Source organism: Pristis pectinata, chromosome 1, assembly GCF_009764475.1.
Source record: "Pristis pectinata isolate sPriPec2 chromosome 1, sPriPec2.1.pri, whole genome shotgun sequence".
NCBI classification, from domain to species: Eukaryota; Metazoa; Chordata; class Chondrichthyes; order Rhinopristiformes; family Pristidae; genus Pristis; species Pristis pectinata.
In genome coordinates, this window is record NC_067405.1 from 124,376,483 (window position 1) to 124,397,446 (window position 20,964).

The 20,964-nt window shown below is 38.8% G+C and overlaps 2 protein-coding genes across 3 annotated transcripts in view; one reads left to right on the top strand and one right to left on the bottom strand.

Moving 5' to 3' along the window:
- Positions 1-20,964, bottom strand: part of LOC127581901 (Fanconi anemia group M protein homolog) — a 129,947-nt gene that overhangs the window by 84,052 nt on the left and 24,931 nt on the right.
- Positions 182-16,353, top strand: soul3 (heme-binding protein soul3). Of its 2 annotated transcripts, none has more exons than XM_052037013.1 (6): positions 182-299; positions 482-707; positions 4,045-4,136; positions 10,077-10,218; positions 10,778-10,961; positions 14,111-16,353. In XM_052037013.1, the coding sequence occupies exons 2-6, from the start codon at positions 500-502 to the stop codon at positions 14,280-14,282; spliced, it is 798 nt and encodes a 265-aa protein (XP_051892973.1). In that variant the 5' UTR covers positions 182-299; positions 482-499; the 3' UTR covers positions 14,283-16,353. The 2 variants fall into 2 exon arrangements, with proteins under 2 accessions (XP_051892973.1, XP_051893057.1); XM_052037097.1 differs by having other exon boundaries at positions 234-299; positions 485-707.

A 20,964-nucleotide genomic window follows, 5' to 3' on the forward strand; every position in this document is an offset into this window, starting at 1 on the left:
AAAACCCTTCAGGTGACCGAATTAGCGCAGCCTGAAGGAAGAAAACCAGTTTGGCATTCGGTTTATTCATTCGGAAATGTTTTGTGATTGCTATCTGACCAGAACCTTTCGCCCAGTTACATTTCTCCAGCGTACATAGTTCCTCCCCTTCTTCGACACTGTTTCTCAGCGCAATACTCGAGTTTCTCAGCGCAATACTCGAGTTTCTCATTTTAGTCCCTCCCCCTGTGAAGCGATTCGCCACAAGCAGCTCCGGCTCATGACAAACTCGTCGGAGTAGACAGCGCTTCACTCCGAGGGTAAGTAGCCAACAAAGCTACTAGTAAAATATTCTGCCCGATTTTAATACCAAATAGAGTGGGCTGTAATCCAAATTAATTTTATTTTCGGGAAAGTGCAATGGTTCCTGCGTTCACGTGCTCTTAAACAAACACATAACTTTACGGTACTATTTTGACCGCTTAAATTTGTCTATTATAAGAAGTTTCGGACTTCACGGATGGAGGGACAGGGTCGTACCGCTGAAAGAGGCGAGCGGTCCCGTCGGTTTCTGATCACCTTGGAGGATCTGGACTCTGTGTCTGATGATATGGACTCGGAGATGGTTAACCACAACAACGAGGATGAGGAAAACGAGCAAGATGACGGTGATCTCTTCGCGTACTGGCAAGACGTCGGCCGTTGTCACCAAGTGGATGTGCCAAGAGGTAGGATATATTGTGTTAGGAGACGTTCGGATATCCGCGTGTGGTTCGCAATGGAGTAGAGTTATTTAGAAGCGTTCCTCCCTTTCTCTCGCCATAGTGGTTGTTAATCACGAAACATTTCCGTACTGGTTCATATAATCAACATTAATTTGTCATCTATCAACTTTCCATGGCAAGATGCTAGATTCAATAGTCAAAAGAGGAAATAGCTAATCATTTAGGAAAGCCGAGTATAATTAAACATATGGTTTTATGAAAGGGCAAATCATGTTTTACAAATTTGCTCAAATTCTTTGAGGATGTAACATGGAGAATTGATAGAGGGATGCCTATGGATACCTAAAACAAGGTTGTAATAAATAGCTACTGTGGCACATGCCCCCCTTGACCCCTTTCTCAAAAACTAGTTTACTACGATTGGAAACTTTTTTTAAACTGGGAGAAAATAACCGTTTTCAGTTCATTAGACCCTACCCCCAAATCAGGAAAATTGCCATTTTAAAATCTCTAGTCTATGAAAATAGAATCACGTTAGTAAATGAATTGTGTTAAATAAAAGCAGTGTTAAACGTCGATTTCTTCCATTGTTTCCCCTTGTCGTCAGTCTTACATCAGTGGTACCTATTTTCCATCTTAGTGCTTCATGGTTATGAACCCTCCACCGTTTTCATGAACTGTATTTGATTGTCACTCAGTACAAAAATGAAACGATTTGGTGAGAAACACGGGAGAATGAAGTGTGGCATCCATACAACACAAAGCGATAGCGTTTGAAACAAAAAAAATATCCAACTTATTTTTAGAAATAAAGCTAAATTCCAGGTAGGTACCAGAAGACTGGAAAACAGCCAGTGATACTCCCTTATTCAAAACAAAAGCAAGGCAGATGGCAGGGAACTGAAGGCCAGTTGGTTTAACAGGTATTATTGGCAAGATGCTAGATTCAATAGTCAAAGAGGAAATAGCTAATCATTTAGGAAAGCAAAGTATAATTAAACATATGGTTTTATGAAAGGGCAAATCATGTTTTACAAATTTATTCACATTCTTTGAGGATGTAACATGGAGAGTTGATAGAGGGGTGCCTGTGGATGTTAATGTATTTAGGTTTCCAAAAGGTATTTGACAGTGTACCACATAGGAGGTTGATACACAAATTAAAAGCCCATGGTATCAGAGGAAGTGTGTTAGAATAGATTGACAACTGGCTGAATCAGAAGAGAGAGAATAAATGGATACTTTTCAGACTGGAAGGAGGTAACTTGTAGAGCAGCAGAGAAAATTGAAGTTTGAGATTGCTTTTATTTTACACTGAATTCACTAATATGATTCAATTTTCGTAGATGAGATTTTAAAGTGATAATTTTCTTGATTTTGGGGGTAAGGGTCTAATTGAAATGGAAATAGTTATTTCTTGACCCACAATTGTTCATTTACATTAATGACGTGGAGGAAGGAACAGTTTTGTAAAGTTTCCAAATTTACCAATGAAAGAAAAATAGGTGGAAGGGCATATTCTGATAAGTATACTGTGATTCTGCAATGGAATATAGATAGATTGAGTGTGTGGGCAAAAGCCTGGCAAATGGAGTTTAATGTGGGGAAGTATGCGGTCATACATTTTGGTCAGAGAAATCAAATGGTAGAATATCTAAGTGATGTGTTAAGTATAGTGGGATCCAGGTGTTCGATTGCATGAAATCACAAAAAGCTAGCAGGCAGATCCAACAAGTAGTTAAGAAGGCAAACAGCATTTTGACCTTAATCGTAAAGGAGTTGGAGGTTAAGAACAGGGAGATTTGGTTGCAATTGTACAGGGTGTTGGCAAGGCCTCACTTGGAATATTGCAGACAGTTTTGGTCCCCTTACCTTACAAAAACATTAACATCGGAAGCAGTACAACAGGCCAATTCCTGAGAATAAGAGGGTTGTCCTACCAAGAAAGGCTAAATATTTTGGGCTTGTATTCCTTGGAGTTTAGAAAAATGAGGGGTGACCTTATTCAAACATACAAGATCCTAAGGGGTCTTGACAGGGAAGATGTGGAGATGTTGAGAATCACAAACAAGGGGCCATAATAAGCTAGAGGGCCAGTCATTTAAAACCAAGGTGCATAGGAATTTCTTCTCACAGAGGATGTGAATCTCTGGAATTCTTAGCATATGGAGATTTTAAGCTTCTGGAGATACTTATCAGCTCTGTTTTAAAATAGCCTTACCGCTAATGGAATCAAAACATTAGATCCCTTCTAAAAATGGTAGCTATGACTTTTATTAAATAGTTTAAAATTAAACATCAGGAACTGCTACTCGTAAAATAATCAACAACCGGAATATGCCTATCACAGAAGCTATTATTGTCCTCATCAGATAAGAGAAAAAGGAGTTTCAGTGGGCTCAGTCAAATTATGAGGGGTTTTGATCAAGAGTTATTTTGGGTACCATTTCCTCTAACTTATCATAATTATTGCTAACCAACTCCAACCATTACCTTTAATTCCTCCTGTTTCTCTCCTTTCTAATTGGTTTCAATCCTATATGCTCCTGTTCCCCTCATTCTCTAATATCCCAGATGTGTGTTTTTGACTCTGTCTGAGGTGCAGCTCCTTCCATTTCTACTTTACATTTTATCCATTTTGCCATTAGTGAAAATTTTCTTCACCACAAGATACAGTAGTCAGACCCAAGTACCTGGACCAGATTCATCTTTTCATGAAAATCTGTGTTACGTTAGCATAGAATTCTAATTGCTAACTTAGCTGTAAAAACATTACACATAATATTAGCTAATGATTGCTGGAAATCTTTAAAATTATGAAGAAGTTTGATAAGATAAACAGAGAAAATGTTTCCATTTGTGAGACCACAAATATAAAAATTGTTGCCAGATTGGGGAGAAACCTTCTATTCTTGAGCAAAGAAGTTATGAGATGTTTGAACAATTATGAGATACTTGGAAAGCAGAGCATCTCATTTCTCTGACTGAATCAAGCAAATACCTCATCTATTATTAATGTGGCAATGTATGATAGACATAACTACTCTCAATAAAGTTAATACAATTTAGTAGTCTGCATAATTTTATGTTGTAAACCAATCGATAAGAGACAGCTTAAAAATTCCAACCTGGGGGTGGGGGGGGGGGGGGGGTGGTGCTGTGCCGGGGCGAAAACAAACTTACAGAAGTCACTTAAAAGACACTAGTTTGAGACAACTTAATATTATTATCTTATAAATGATGCATTTCACATCACACTCCTACAGTACTTTTATCCTGGCCTGTTTATATTCAGTCAGGGTAAAAATTGTTGAAATTAATATTTACTTTTGTATCTTAGACATGGAAGAACCAATCCAACAGATGACAAGAAATAACCAATCTCAAGAGAGGCAGGCAGTCCCATTTACATCATTGGGTCATAAAACAAAGGTAACAAGTAACAATGAAGATTCATTTTAACAGATAAGAAAGAACTTTGTTTCAAGCCAGAGCATATTCCAACTGATTACTCATTTTTACAGTCAACCTTCCATCCTGTTATCCTCCGCTGCAACAATGCTATGTGGGATAGTTTAAAATTTCAAATCCAAATTCAATACTTGAAGGGAGAGGGACAATAACAACTCATGGAGGAAGCAAATCAGAATTCCATGCTACAGTTAATCTCAAAATTAAAGTGACCAACTAGATACCAGAACCACCTAAGAGACTTAAGGTACAACTTCTTTCTAATGATTATGAAAGAAATCAAGTCACTTGTCAAAAGGCAAAAGACAGGACTGATTTATGCTGCATCTCAGTGGTCACTCTTCCCTAAAGGCACCATTACATTGTGATTATTAATTCAGGTTGATTTCACAGAACTAAATCTAAAGCAGCTTTCTCCCCCCCCCCCCCCCCCCCCCCAAACGTGGCTTCTCAACATAATGAACTAGATAACCAGCTTGTATATACTCCATGAATTTGTCTTTCATATTATAACACATTTGATTTGCCCAGTCTGTATGTAGATTAAAGGAAGGAGAGAAAGCAAGAATTAGAAGACAAGAATAAGGGAAACAAAGAGGCAGAGGGTCCAAACTCAAGCAGCAAATAGGGGTCAAAGTATGGAAAACAGTAAAAAGGGTAGAATGTCAAAATACATATAGCTTTTGCTGCAAGGTAGATCAATTAAGGGCACAGATAGAAGTAATTAGATATAATCTAATGACCATTAGTGAAACTGGCTGCAGGGTGACCAGAGCTGGGAGCCAAGGGTATTTGACATTTAGGAAGGACAGGCAAAGAGGAAAAGGAGGCAAGTGATGCTATTAATAAGGGATAAGTACAATATGAGAAATGACCTTTACTTAACAGATCATTATGTAGAATTAGGATCAGCTTGGGTGAATTTGAGAAACATCAAATGGCAGAAAACATTGACAGGAATTATTTAAAGGCCACCAAATCATATTTTATTTTGAGCATGGCATAAGTCAGTAGATTGGAGCTGCATACAAGAGGGTTAATATGGATTTTAATCTACAAATAGACAGAATAAGCCAAATTAGCAGAAAAAAGGTTGAGGACAAATTCATGGAATGTATAAGAGATGGTTTTCTGGAATAATAAATGTTAAGGAACTAATTAGGGAAAAGCTATTTCAAATCTAGCATTGTGAAATTTAAGAACAGGTAAGTTAATAGGGCCTTTTAGGGAAGACTAACCATCATATAATAGAATTGAAAGCAATTTGAAATTAGGGCCTTGACTCTAGACAAAACTGTAAAAAGGTACGGGGTGGGGGGTGGGGAAAAAAAACACGTTGGCTGTGATTGAATGGGAAACTACATTAAAAAGGCATGTCAGTGGGATTAGCACATACAAAAAAACATACAAGATTAGCAAGAAAATATATACAGGAGGTCCCTGGGTTATGGGAGACCTGACTTACGAAAATCCAACTATGCAAATTCTCCCACACTCTGCTCTCAGGTATAGTACTCTAATATCTTCACCAGGAAACAATGCAGAGATCACCCATAGAAAAAGCCAGTGCCTTCTCCAAAGTCTCCTTCAGGTAAGACCAAGCGTAACGAATCCAGAGCTTTCTCTCATTAGTGTGCACTCTATTAAACTGCTGAGTTTTCTCACTGATTAGTAGATCAGCTCCTCCAGTCATTCCACCCTGACTGCACTCAGACAAACATCTATCACAGTTCACTTGCTGGTAACAACTCCTACTACCGCCTATGGGAAATATTTGTTCAAAAGGCATGAGGTGTCCATGTGCACAAGTCACTGAAAGTTGAGGCAGGCAGTTAGGAAGACAAATGAAATATTGATGTTTACTTGAGTACAGGAGTAAAGATGTCTTACTGCAAACATATAGGGTCTTGGCAAGACAACTACAGTATTGTGCAGTTTTGGTCTCCTTGCCTAAAAAAAGATATACTTACAAATATGGGTCAACAAGATGGATACAGGAGCGTGACAGTCTCAGAATTAAGAGAAAGCCATTTTAAGACTGATTTGGAAAATTTCTTCACTCAGAGGATGATGAATATTTGGAATTCTCATCCTAGAGGGTTAGAAGTGTTCAATTATTGAGTTCATTCAAAACCAGGATCAATAGATTTCTGGTAATTAAAGGAATCTTTGGCAATAGTGCAGGAAAAGTGAATTCTAGTAGAAGAATGGCTGTGATCTTGATGAATGGCAGAGCAGACACAAGAGACCCAAATGGCCTGCACCTAATTCTTATGAAACTACACTTCTTTAAACACCTCAAAGCATATTTCAAGCACTGAATTAAAGTTATTCCTGGTATTGTTTAAATAATTGCATAGCTCAAATGAATGTTAAACAATGTTTAAAAATAGCAGTTCATTCAGAGGATGGTACTACAAGCAACCTCACAATACTACAGCAAGGGTCAACCCAGATTTATGTCCTCAAATCCTAAAGGATTTAATCCATTCATTTTAGACAGATGCAACCAATCACACTGCAGCCTGAGCATCCATTCACAATCACATTCAAGTGGTGTGTCAAAACACTTGGGTGATGGTGAAACAAAGCAAAATAAAATACTGTTCTCTCTCAAAACAGATACTTTTTTTAAAATCATATTTGACAAGTCCTACAAAAGGCAATATAAAAAAAAAGAAAAAAATTAAATGCTTCATTTGATATAGTGTGAGATGTGATTGTTGGATATACCCAAGAGGTCAAGCATTTAGTTCTTCCATAAACTAAAAAAGAATTTACATCAATGATACTAATCTGAAAATAATTACTTGAAACTCCACACTGCATGAACATATCCATCTATTATAAATGCTAAATGGAATTTACAATTTTATCTGGAATGTTATATATCATTTTAAATGACTTCAAGGAAAAAAATGAAAGTGTATCCATAATTACAGCCTTCAAAACAGGGCAACTTTTTACATTTGCTGATGGTACAATGACTGCAAAATGCACTAAAGTTAAAATGATTTAGCAAGAACCTAGGGAGTCTATATAATCAGATAAACGAGAAACAGAAAACAAGCTTCAACATACTTTTGTTCTTTTTTTTGGGGGGGTCTCAATTATAGGCGAGAACATAGGACTATACAGCACAGAAACAGGCCCTTCAGCCCACAATGTTGTAATCAAATGTCCAACTAACCTAATCCCTTCTGCCTACACAATGTCCATATCCCTCCATTTCCTGCACATTCATGTGCCTATCTAAGAGCCTCTTGAATGCCTCCGTCATACTTGCCTCCACACCACCCCATCAGTGCATTCTAGGCACCCACCACTGTGTAAAAAAAAATTATCCCCACACGTCTCCTTTGAACTTGGCCCCTCTCACCTCAAATGCTTGCCCTCTGGTAGCACGGTAGCGTAGTGGTTAGCATAATGCTATCACAGCACCAGTGACCCAGGTTCAATTCTGGTCACTGTCCATAAGGAGTTTGTACATTCTCCCCGTGACTGTGTGGGTTTCCTCCAGGTGCTCCGGTTTCCTCCCACGTTCCAAAGACGTGGAAGTTAGAAAGTTGTGGGCATGCTATGTCGGCGCCAGAAGCGCGGCGACACTTGTGGGCTGCCCCCAGAACACTGGAGGCAAAAGATGCATTTCACTGTGTGTTTCGATGTACATGCGACTAATAAAGATATTTTGTTAGACATTTCAATCCTGGGCAAAAGATACGAGCTGTCTATCATTGCCTCACATAATTGTATAAACCTCTATCAGATCTCCCCTCAGCCTCCGCCACTCCAGCGAAACAAAAAACACAAGTTTGTCCAACCTATGCTTGTAGCACATGCCCTCTAATCCAAGCAGCATCCTGGTAAACCTCTTCTGCACTCTCTCCAAAGCCTCTACATCCTTCCTGTAATATGGTGACCACAACTGAATGCAGTACTCCAGATGCAGCCTAACTTCCTGACTCTTTCCCTCAATTCCTTGACTAATATAGGCAAGCATGCCATATACCTTCTATACTATCCTATCAACCTGTGCAGCCACTTTCAGGGAGCTGTGGACTTGGACCCCATGATCCCTCTGCACATCAACACTTTTAAAAGGTCTTGCAATTACATCTGATTTCCCAAAGTGCAACACTTCACATTTGGCCAAGTTAAACTCCATCTGCCATTTCTCTGCCCATATCTGCAGCCAATCTATATCCCACTGTATCCTTTGCCAGTCTTCTACACTATCCACAACACCAATCTTTGTATTATCTGCAAACTTAGGGTAGTGGTTGTTGAGACTCTGTCTTCAATGGGCAAGCCAATTCTGAATCCAAAATGGCCAATTCACAGTGGATCCCAGGCACCTTAATCCTCTGGACAAGCCTCCCATGACGGACCTTGTCTAAAGCCTTACTAAAATCCATGCAGACAACATCCACAGCTCCACCTTCATCACCTCTTCAAAAGACTCAATCAGGTTACCCCACACAAAGCCATGCTGACTGTCCCTAATTAGGCCATGGTTTTCTAAATACTCTTAAATCCTATCCCCAAGGATCCTCTGCAGTAACTTCCCTACCACTGACGTGAGACTCACCGATCTATAGTTTCCAGGATTATCCCCATTTCCCTTCTTGAATAATGGAACAATATTAGCTGCTCGCCAGTCCTCCTGGACCTCGCCTGTGTCTAGAGAAGACGCGAAGATATTGATCAAGGGCTCAGTAATCTCATCTCTTGCCTGTCTCAATAACCTGGGGTATATCCCATCAGGCCCTGGGACTTATCCACCTTAATGTTTTTTTTAAAAAGAGACCCAACACTACCTTCTTTATTTCAAAATGCCCTAGCATATTAGCATGCTTCACACTGATCTCCCCATCCTTCTCCATACTAAATACTGATGCAAAGTACACATTTAGGACCTCTCCCACATCCTCTGCCTCCAAGCACATGTTTTCTCCTTTATCCTCAGGTGATCCAACCACCTCTTAGTTATCCTCTTGCTCTTGATGCGTGTATGGAATGCCTTGGGATTCTCTTTAATCCTACTTGCAAGGACTTTACATGACCCTCCTGGCTCTCCTAATTCTCTTCAGTTCTTTTCTGGCTTCTTTAATAATCCCCAAGGGCTCTGTTTAATTTTAGCTTTCTAAACCTTATATATGCTTCCTTTTCATTCTTGACTAAATTCACCTCTCATCATCATCCAAGCTTCCCTTACCTTGCCATCCTTGTCCTTCCTTCTTACTGGAACATTCTTGTCCTGTACTCAGTGTAGTTGGTCTTTAAACACCCTCCACATGTCAGATGTGGACTTGCCCAAAAACAGCTGTTCCCAATTAACTCTCCCTAGTTCCTGCCTAATACTCTCATAACTTGCCTTGCTCCAATTTACTACTCTCCTGCAAAGTCTATATTTATCCCTATCTATAGCTATCTTAAAACTTGAGTTATGGTCACTGTTCCCTAAATGTTCTCCCACTGAAAGATCAGTCACTTGGCCAGGCTCACTACTCAACACCACGTCCAGTACAGCCCCTCCTCTTGTTGGACTATCTACATGTTGATTTAAGAGAACTCCTGGATGCACCTATCAAATTCTGCCCCATGTAATCCTCTTGCACTAAAGGAGGTCAGCGTCTATATTGCAGAAGTTGAAGTCACCCACTACAATCGCCCTGCTGTTTTTACACCTTTCCCTAATCTGCCTGCATATCTGTTCCTCAATGTCCGGTGGCTACTAGGGGATCTTTTTATTCTACCCGTGTCATTGGTGCATTGGGTTAATATTGAAAACTTAACAAAAACACAAAATGCCAACCATTTTCACATCTCTCAGTATTTGGTCAAACAAAAATTACTTTGGATAACAGAAAAATACATTCACCTTCTATTTTTTCTTGACAGGCTGATGAGCCACTGTATGAAAAACGTCAGTATGAAAAAGCCAAATGGGCTTGTGTAACCCAGAATGAACCTCGCTATGAACAAAGTATATGCATGGGATTTATGAAATTGATGAAATACATTTGTCAACAAAACTCATCAGGTGATTCTCAGAAGAGATAATTCGCACCAGCTAATAAATGCTTTGCAGCAAATCAAAAAGCCAGGGAGATAATTAATTTTCAATAATATCTTTGCCTACTGGTATTTGGAATGGATATTTGACTAATCTGCACTAGTTTTAAATCTCCTTAATCAAGAAAGTACTTAGCATAAATTAGTGAATTTTGTCTGCAGTGAAAATATAATATACTTAGTGCATTTGGTTTAGCTGAGATATTGTAAAAAATCTAAGGATTATTTTGAGTATATTTCCAGTATTTTGTTCCCTTAACTACAACTGTCCATGTAGTCAAGGAGAAAATTAACAATCTCAATTAAAAGTTTGCACATTTCTGGAAGGTATTTTGAAGGACTTGTATACTGTTAGCAATATCCTTCTTCAGTCCTTTTAAGTATGTGTTGAATTTTTAAGTAGAAAGGAATTATTCCTTTGCTTTTGATAGATAGAAAAGACATAGCTGATATTCTTCTGCCAAAAGATATCCATTGTACATTTCCTCTAAACTACAGGTCTACCTTATTTTTTTGTTTAAAAACAGGACTTTACCTGGGAATGACATTACCTATTGTCACCATTGTGCACACCAACCACAGCAGATTAGAACTCCTGCCTGGAGTAACCATTGCTTACTACCTCCCACCACAATTCCAAGATCAGGTTCCACAGCCCTTCGACACTGATATTGCCATAGAAGAGTGGCCTGCTCATGTCATTTACACAAGGCAAGTTCTTTACAAAAGGTTATACTTAAAAGCCCAGTGCATATTACTATTAGTACAGATTACTTAAGTAGCTAAGCGAGCATTTAAAAAAGACCTAAAAAGGTGTAATAATGCAGTTAAGAATGCACATAAAAAAAATGAATGATTTCCAGTAATAATACTATTTTGGAAAGTGCACCCAGAAGTCAAGACATTTACACAAGATCTAAACAGAAATACATGCCTGGGGACAAATATTCCCACACAGTGCACATTTCTGTGGGTAGCATATCACAGAAAACTTATCAATTCTTATTTAGTTGCATTATCATTTTCTTCAAAGAAAATTATCTTGTGGATCAGTCATTAAAAAGATCATACATTTCAGTCAATTGAGTTTAGCAGATAGGCAAAGGACCTATTCACTTAAATAAGCTTGTTGGTAAGCATCATCTGAATTGCAATGTAAACAGTTTCTAGAAAAAAGGGTAATACAGAAAATATCAATGGAGAAAACCTTTAATTCTGAAGACAAAGGTGGGGAGGGTCTGCAAAAAAGAAAAATAAAACTTTAATATAGATGGAACTGGAAAGGCAAGCACAAGATAGATTAAACTTGGGAGTACATAAATGGATGGGAAATAGCATTATAAAAAGGTATATGAAAAGAAAGTGAAATAAAATTATTGTGTAATTGAAAACGGGCATACTGTAGAGATAAGTGTCGGGGAGGGGGAAAGAAAGAAGAAAAAAAAAAATCGGGAATAGCAATCAAAAAGTGGGTTTTCGCACAAAAGGAAGTGGAAGAGCTATACACTGAGAACACAAAGGCAAGTGCAATATCTAGATCACAATAAAAGCAATATCCAGAGCCCAGGTATATTCCAAAAAACAAAACATGCAAAAAAAAAATCCCTCCAATTAAAGAACACAAAAAAAATAGCAGGAGGAGGCCATGTGCCCTTAGCACCTACTTCGCCATTCAATGTGATCATGGCTGATAGCTTGCCACTTTTCCCACTAAACCCCATATCCCTCAATTCCCTTATTTATCCAAAAATGTATTCATATCTCTTGAATATACTCAGGGACTTAAGCATCTGTGGTTCTCCAGAGCAGAGGATTCACTGTCCTCTCAATGAAAAAAAATACTCAGTTCTGGAGCAACACACAAAATGCTGAAAGAATTCAGCAGGTCAGACAGCATCTATGGAGGGAAATGGACAGTCGACATTGAGCTGAGACCCTTCTGCAGGCCTGTCCATTTCCCTCCATAGAACCTACCTGACCCACTGAGTTCCTCCAGCATTTTGTGTGTCACTCCAGCTTTCCAGCATCTGCAGTCTTTCGTCTCTTTCTCATTTCTGTCCTGAATGGACTTCAATCCCTGCATTTTCCCCATCAAACCCTAAAAGAATATTATACGTTGTTTCCATGAGATCATTTCTCATGCAAAAAGTTCAAAAACTTACTACCTATTACAGATCTAGATGTGGGAGTGAACCAGTATAGGCAAGAGAAACAGAAATGGAGAAAACATTCAGCTAATAGTGACCATAACATGTGCACTTTCAAATAGTACTATGTTCTCAATTGTGATGATGAAATAGTAGCAGTAGCAAGGCAGGAATCCTAACCCGAATTTTAGGACCCCTTTGCCAACAGGAGTCAAATCAAAAGGAGGTCCAACATACATTAAATAATAGAGGTAGTTTAACTAGGTTTAAAAAAAACAAAATAAAAGTATACTCAGCACACTGCCTGCCCTAGCTGTAGGGCCACCAGCAGTCCTCAGGAATTCCCAGGTCAATCCCAGCTCCTTAAAAAGGAGTTGCTGTGACATTATCAGGCATTTTGGTGGGGGGGGGGGTGAGGGCATGTATTTTATCATGTGTGAACAAGTTGTGTTTTCTTTCAAAAAAGAGAATCACTGAAGTAGGTGATAGACTGGAGGAAAAATTAAAGATCTGAAAATGGAACTTCAGAAAAAATAAAATGGACAATTAATAATTTTAGAGAACAGATATAGTGCTGGAAGACTGGTATTTGCTAAAGGAATACCTATATTTACAAAGAGAGTGGAAAGTGCTTGAGAAACTATAAACCAGTCAGCCAGCAGTGGGAAGAAAAAAAAATATTTTGTGAAAGAAGAAAGTGAAAATATATCCAGAACTGTAGAATTTGATAATGAATAGTCACATCAGATTTTAAAAGAAAGCTTTATTCAACCAACTCCACTGGATTTTAAAAGAAAATAATGTAGCAGCATTAGATTTAATTTATCTAAAATCCCAAAAGTGTTATACAAGAGATGAATGAATAAACTGGAGTATGGGGAATTGTTACAGAATGGATAACTAGCACATTTCAAGACAAGAGTAGGTGGATATTCAATTTGTCAGATATGGGAAAGTAGGGCTCCTAAAAGATCAGTTTTGGAATTACTTGCTTCTAATATTTATTACTGGTTTACACCAGGCTCAAAACCAATTTCCAAAGTTACAATGGCATCAAATTTTTGGTAAAGTTGTAGGTGGCAGGGAAGGCTCGAGGAAAGAGTCTTATATGAAAGAGATCAAACTTATATAAATTTCCCTATGAATTTGCAAGTATTTCTCTACAACAAAAAATAATTATAATATTTCAGTGTCTTATTTTGGAATATTGTGGCCTATATGGCACTGATAATTACATAGGTGTACATTTGTAAATACCATTTAAAATTAAGATACTCAAGATAAAAGATTAGTACAGGAAAGTGGCACTGAGGTAAAAAGGTCAGCTCTGATGTTACGGAATGGCAATGCAGGCACAATTGATTGTATGGCCGACTCCTGCTTCCATTTCGTATGTCTCCTTATTATTAAAAATCATACAATTAAAGTTTAAGATTAGACATTCCCTCTTTTGAAGACGGTAAGAGAAATGGAACTGTAATTTTAAAAAGCAATACATCTCTAACTGATTTCAAAATATTGACATTGTGGCTGTATTTTAAGACAAAAATCAACATCTTGTTGACATCACAAGTTAATCCCACCAATATGCCATACTCTAGGCTTCAAGCAAATGTGCAGAGTTCAAACCTTCAGAATTCATTAGAGAGAATAAATACTGCAGATTTACCAGAAAAAAGTGAATACTAATCACTCAATTTTCTGCTTGTGCAGATCTTTTAATGGCACCACTAATGAAGAAGTTATTTTACGAGAGATCAACAATCTAGCAAATCATCTAGACTCTCCCGAGTTGTTCCTACAAGATACCTTTATTGTAGCTGGTTACAACAATCCTGCTGCTCCAAACCGTCATAATGAGATATGGTTTATTCAGAGGCCTTGAGCAAATAGTTCATATTTGGTTAAGGCCTTGTGCAAAGGCTTATTTTGCAAAAACGTGTGTGTATTATGTGATTGTATAAGCTCAAGTAAAAACTTGCATCAATTAACCTTGCTACATTAATGAATATAATGAGATGATCACAGGTTGATATTTAAAAGTACAGATTATTGTAGAATCAGTTTGCCATGAATAATCATATCACCAAATAACAGCCAAAATTTTTACAATTCTAGTTAAATCTGATAGCACTGGAGATCAGAAATCAATCCAAATCACTGGAGCTATGAGACAGCTGCACAATCTACAGTGCCACTGTGCCATCCATTAATAAAAGCAAAATGTTTTTGAGAGAGGGCAAGGCTACAAGAGAAATAGTCCTCCAATTAAATCTCAACATTATATGCATTCTCTCTCCTAGGATGGAATAGTGCTTCTGCAAGGAGTGCAGCTGCCCAAGCAACCCGAGTTCAACTCTGAACTCCAGCGTTGTCTGTGTGGAGTTTGCAAGTTCTGCCTATGAGCACACAGGCTTCCCCAGATGATCTAGCTTCCTCCCCCATCCAAAAAATGTGCTGTTTAAGTTAATTGACTATTGTAAATCGCTGCTAGAGTAGGTGGATGTTAATGGGCATGTATGACAGGAAAGCAAGTTGGAGAATGGGATCCTCTAACAGCTAGCATCGACTCAACAGGTCAATTAACTCCTTCCAAGTCATAAGGTGAAATGACAATGATAGTTCTCTTTCTCTGGAGGGATAGAAAATAACAGAGGGTATCTAATCTAACTATAATTAACCTAATGTTTCTGGCAAAATAAATGTTTATGAAATAGATTGTCCTTGAATGGCAAAACTATAGAAACATTTGAAGGAGTACAATGTGACTATTGCTTTTCTTGCACAAACAGGTAGCAACATTTACTTGTCAACTTAGATCTCCTGTGCTATTATTGGACCTCTTATCTTGGATAGACCAGAAAACATTAAGTGTCAAGTGAGATAAAACTATACTACACAAGCAGCATTTGATTCAAGGAGCCAGAAGATTCTCCTCATATTAGATACTTTCTAGTGCATATTATCCCATTTAAAGCACACAATGCAGAAACTGTATAGTGATGACGTAATGTATAGCAGCTGTACATATAGCTGTTGACCAAAGTTTCCAAGCCACTGAATGACCTCAATAGTCAACATGGCAAATTGGCCACACTTTAGTTCATATTTATGAATGAAATATAATAACCAATGATAAAGCACTCCTTTTAGTAAGATTGTAAAAACAAAAACCAACTTAGTCTTTCACTCTCAGCCTCAATGCTCAATACCCATTAAAACTTGAGGAACATTTTATGTTCTAACGTAAAGCAGTTATTACATCTCTGTAAAGAAGAACACATTTAAAATGACAAGTGTTTACAATAGCTTTTGAAGTTCTTTCATCAATAAGAACTTACATTTATTGAAACATCCTCAGGTGCTTATTAGAACACCATAAAATTAAAAAAAAACCTGATATTGTGCCACCAAGAAAGATATTAATACAGGTAACTAAAAGGCAAGGCTTTAAGATGCATCTTAAGGAGAGACACGTAGAGAATTTTGAAAGGATAGGGGGTGGGGGAAGAAGTTGTTTGAGGACTAAACATCAATGCAGATGAAAACAGTTATGGAGAGTGATTAAAATCAGAAATTTGCAAGAGACTATAAATGAACCAGGAAGACTTAGATAACTTCTGGGGCTGAGGTAGTCGAGAAGTGGTGATGGTGCAGTTAGGTCATGATGGACAAGGATTTTAAAATTGAGGCATTGTAGGGTTTCAGAAACCAAATAAATGTTCATCGCTGCTTTATTAGGTCAAGCTGAATTAATTGTTGATTTATTGTTACAAAGTGAATCAATAGAAGCTGGATAGAATTTCTGTATATGATTGAAAGTTTATCTTTATTCTGCAGATATATGTGTCGTAAAAGTTTATAAAACAAGATGAATGGCTGTAAAGAGGTTAAGTTGTAAACATATCAAAAATGTTTATGCTTACGAATTCAAAGATGAAATAAAAATTTGCCTAATAGTGTCTCAAGATCATTTTCTCAAATGACTTCAAAGTGACCAAAATACATTTTTGGGAATCCCATACGACTTAGTTTGAGGTACATAACATACAACTGATTGCAGCATTGTGGAATTTAATTTAAGCACTCCCAGACAAGGTTTTGAAGGAGGAAATCCATTATTCACATCTGGTGAGAACTGGACATTGATGTACTATTATTAGATAAGATACAAGATATCTTTTAGTCACGGGCACTTAGATAACAGATATAGTTTCAAAAAGATTACATCACAAAACCATAACCCCAAAAGCCATAAAAATAAAACACTTCTAAAAATGAGAAAATTGTACCAACTTTCATATACAACCAACTTCTTGTGAAAATTGAAAAAAAACCACAGTCCAGTCCAGCTGCTAGAAATTGAATCAAACGGAGAAATATTCTAACTGTAGTCCTCAAAAGAGGAAAAATTTCTGGCATAGTCTTCAACAGAACTGGAAAATGTTCCCATCGTCCCACATAAAATGAGCATCACCAGCAAGGTCTACATTTATTGCCCATTAGGCCTTGCAGATGATGCTGAATAACCTCAACGAACTGATACCAAATCCAGGTCAATGTAATCAACAATTGATGCAAGGTCAGGGAGTTATGATTTTCACCCTGTAATAACGAAAAAGCAACAATCTATTTCCAACTTAGTATGGTATGACCTGGAGTGGAACTTGAACATGGTGATCCGATCCACTGATCGCCTTTGCTATTCTGGTAATAGAAGTCACAGGTTTGGAAGATGCTAGACTAATAATGGTCAGGTAGTCTTATGAGGAAACACTGGACATGCTAGGCTTATATCTGCTGGAGTTGAAACAAGGGAGAGGGGGCTTAATTGAAACACCAGATTTGGAAAGGTCTTGGATGTGGAGAAGATGTTTCCACTTGTGTAAAAATCTTCAATTTGTGTTCACTGTTTAAAAATAAAAGGTCACCCATTTAAAATAGAGGCAAGACTTTCTCAGAGGATGTTGAGCATCTAGAATAATCCTCAATGGCCAGTGGAAAATGGACCTTTGAATATTTTTAGAGCAGAGGTAGATAGGTACTTGTATATGAAGGGGGTGAAAAGATATAGAAGGTAAACGGAAATCATACAAACATAAAATAGTATGTCACTCAGCCCCTCAAGCCTGCCCCCACCTTTCCCAAGCCTCATCTCTTCTGTGCCAGTTCCCCGTACCCCTTAATTCACTAATCTTTCAAAAAGGTTTCTACTTCCTCTTCAAATCCCCCCAGTGATATAGCTTCCACATCCCTCTGAAGTGGAAAATTTGGTATTCACCACCCTCTGCAAGAAGTTCCTTTGCAATTCAATTTTAAATAACTGTTCCAAAATCTTGTAACTATGTCCTTTGCACAAGATTCTCCCACTAGTGGAAATATCTTGGCATCCATCCAGTCATGCCCCCTCAGGATCTTAAATATTTCCAAAATTAAAAAAAAAATCACTCCTCATTATTCTAAACTCCAAAGAATATACATCTACTTACTTTAGCCAAATCAAATCAGCCACGATCTTATTAAATGGCATCAAAGGCTTGAGGGGCTGAGTAGCCTACTCCCATTTCTAATTTCTATGTTCATAAGTCAATGAATGCTTGGCAAGGTGCTACACAGGACTTGTACACACTGCAGCCATAATACACTGTTGGTACTAGCAGCAAATGTTTAAGGTTATGGAATGGGTGCAAATCAATTCATCCTAGATGAGAAACAGAGCCAACGTTCCAGGCCAAAGACCCTTTGTCAGAACTGGAAGGACTAAAGAGGTTAGTTAAGCTGCAGGGAGGTTTTGGGGGGTGGGGGGGTGGCCATGGGGATAATCTGCAAAAAAGGTTATCTGATCAATGAGTGAATGGGAACAGTTAGAGAGTGAGAACATAGACAAAAGAATGTAGGAGTTGCAAAATGGAGAGCAGGAAGCATGCCTGGCAGTTCAGTCTGGACATGATCTCCACTCCCAGAAAGAAAAAAAGCAGTAAGAAAAAAAATAAACAAGTTGAGCCAATATCACAGATGTAGCCTGTTTCAGATAACTATTTCTATCTATATCAGTCACCCATCTATGATACTAGCTCATCTTACTTGTTCTTCTGTTATCCAGTTTTATCCTGATAGAGACAACTCTCTCCACCCCTCCACTCCCCCCCCCCCCCCAACCCTCCCTGCAGCTTAACTTTTGTTTCCTTTCTAGTTCTGACATAGGGTCTTCAACCTGAAACACTGGCACTGTTTCTCTTCCCACGAATGTGTCATGACCTGCTGAGTATTTCCAGCATTGCAGTATTTTTCTATTTTCATCCTGGATTATGTAGCAAGTTTAGCTGGATTAGACAAATTGTGGCAACGGCTTTCACGGTGTCAGGTGAGGAGTCATTTGCCAATGAATACTCTGCCTCTGAGCTGCTTTTATAGCTACAATTATTTTTGCCTATTCAAATTAAATCTCCAGTCAGTGGTTAACAACCCTCCACCAACCAAGATGTTGATGGAAAACAATTATATGTTAAAAATCTCTTGAAAATAAAACTGCAGATACTGGAAATCAAAAATAAAAACAAACACTTAACAGGTCAGGCAGTATATGTGGAAAGAACAGTTAACAGTTGATGATCCAAACTGGGAAGAGATTAAAAAAAAGTAGTTTTAAATTACAGAGAAGGTAGCAGGATTGGACAAAGGAATTATCTGTGAAAGGGCAAGGCCAGAGTTGCCATGGGGATGAGTTGATGGGGCTGTTAGTAGGTGATAACATAGACAAAAGTGTAATATATTGCTAACATGAAGGCTATGGGACACATACAGCAGGTCAAATTGTACTAATGCAAATTGAAAAATTACACTAATATCAAATTACAGCAGAAGCGCCAGTTCTGATGCTGGCAGTGAAAGCGAATTGATTAAACGTGAAGTATTCCACAATGAAGCTGCAAGGCTACAACATGTTCAGATGGAAGACAAGGTGGTGGTATTCCTCACACTCAATTTCTCCTTCAACTTCTCATGCTTTAAGATCAAAAGGAACTCACATGACCCCAAGCAACACATGTCCGTTTACAGGTTATGTCTGACAATCTTGCTTTTCACCTTGCAGAATCAGGAGTTGGAGCAGGACCTTTGAAAAGAGGAGAGTCTCTGTGCGTGTGCTTGAGTTTCACCTTGCAAGAGTATAAATGAGGCATATTTGCAAATTGTTACCAGTTGATTTGCTGATTAACAGCAGCAAATAAAAGGCAGGCAGGCATAAGCGGAGTGACCATTTTGGGAACGGCCATTGTGACAGTGGACCAGTGTTAGAGTGGGGGATTGAGGCTTTGGCGAGAAGAAGCAGAGGCGAAGGTAATCTCTGCTAAGTTTCTTTCTTGCTTTGTTTCCTTTACTGCCAGGCCAGAGTAGCGAGAATGGCTCCAGGGTCAGTGGTGTGTTCATCCTGTGAGATGTGGGAGTTCTGGGAGACATCCAGTCTCCCTGATAACTACATCTGCACAAGGTGCATCCAGCTGCAGCTCCTTACAGACCGTGTTAAGGAACTGGAGCTGCAGCTGGATGACCTTCAGCTCCAACAGGACAACAAGGGGTTAATAGATAAAAGCTAAGGGAGGCAGTCACTCCTTAACTGCAGGAGGCAGGTAGCTGGGTGACTGTCAGGAGGGGGACAGAGATTAAACAGGTAGTGCAGAGTACCCTGTGGCCATTCCCCTCAATAACAGGTATACCGCTTTGGATACTGTTGAGAGGTCCTGAAGAGGGAATATAAGGAGCTAGGTAGGAAGCTGAAAAGCAGGACCTCAAGGGTAGTAATCTCTGGATTGCTGCCTGTGCCACGCACCAGTGAGGGCAAGAATAGGATGATTTGGCAGATGAATGCATGGCTGAGGAGTTGGTGCAGGGGTTCAGATTTGTTGATCATTGGGATTTCTTCTGGGGAAGGTACGACCTATACAAAAGGGACGGGTTACACCTGAACTGGAGGGGGACCAATATTCTTGCAGGCAGGTTTGCTGTTACTGTTGGGATGGCTTAAACTAATTTGGCTGGGGGTTGGGAACCGGAGTGATAGGTCAGATGTTGGTGCATTTAGTGTACAAGTAGATACAGAGTTTAGAAAGACTGAGGAAGGATAGGCATTTGAAAGGGCAAAATTGCAGTCAGTTGGATGGGATGAAGTGTGTCTACTTTCATGCGAGAAGTATCAGGAATAAGGGTGATGAACTTAGAGCATGGGTAAGTACATGGAACGATGACATGGTGGCCATTACAGAGACCTGGCTGTCGCAAGGGTGGGAATGGCTGCTGGATATTCCGGGGTTTAGATGTTTCAAAAGGGACAGGGACGGAGGCAAAAGAAGTGGGGGAGCGGCTTTGCTGATCAGGGACAGTGTCACAGATGTAGAAAGGGAAGACGTCCTGGAGGGAACATCTAGTGAGTCAGTGTGGGTGGAAGTCAGAAACAGGAAGTGAGTGATCACTCTCTTGGGAATATTCTACAGACCCCCCAATAGGAGTAGAGACACTGAGGAGCAGATCGAGAGGCAGATTTTGGAGAGGTGCAAAAAATGTCAGGGTTG

Bases quoted from the DNA above. Each gene is read 5' to 3' on its own strand.
- soul3 (XM_052037013.1), top strand. From the start codon at position 500: ATGGAGGGACAGGGTCGTACCGCTGAAAGAGGCGAGCGGTCCCGTCGG. The intron at 708-4,044 runs GTAGGATATATT...TTTGTATCTTAG, and splicing joins CCAAGTGGATGTGCCAAGAG to ACATGGAAGAACCAATCCAA. The intron at 4,137-10,076 runs GTAACAAGTAAC...TTTTCTTGACAG, and splicing joins CATTGGGTCATAAAACAAAG to GCTGATGAGCCACTGTATGA.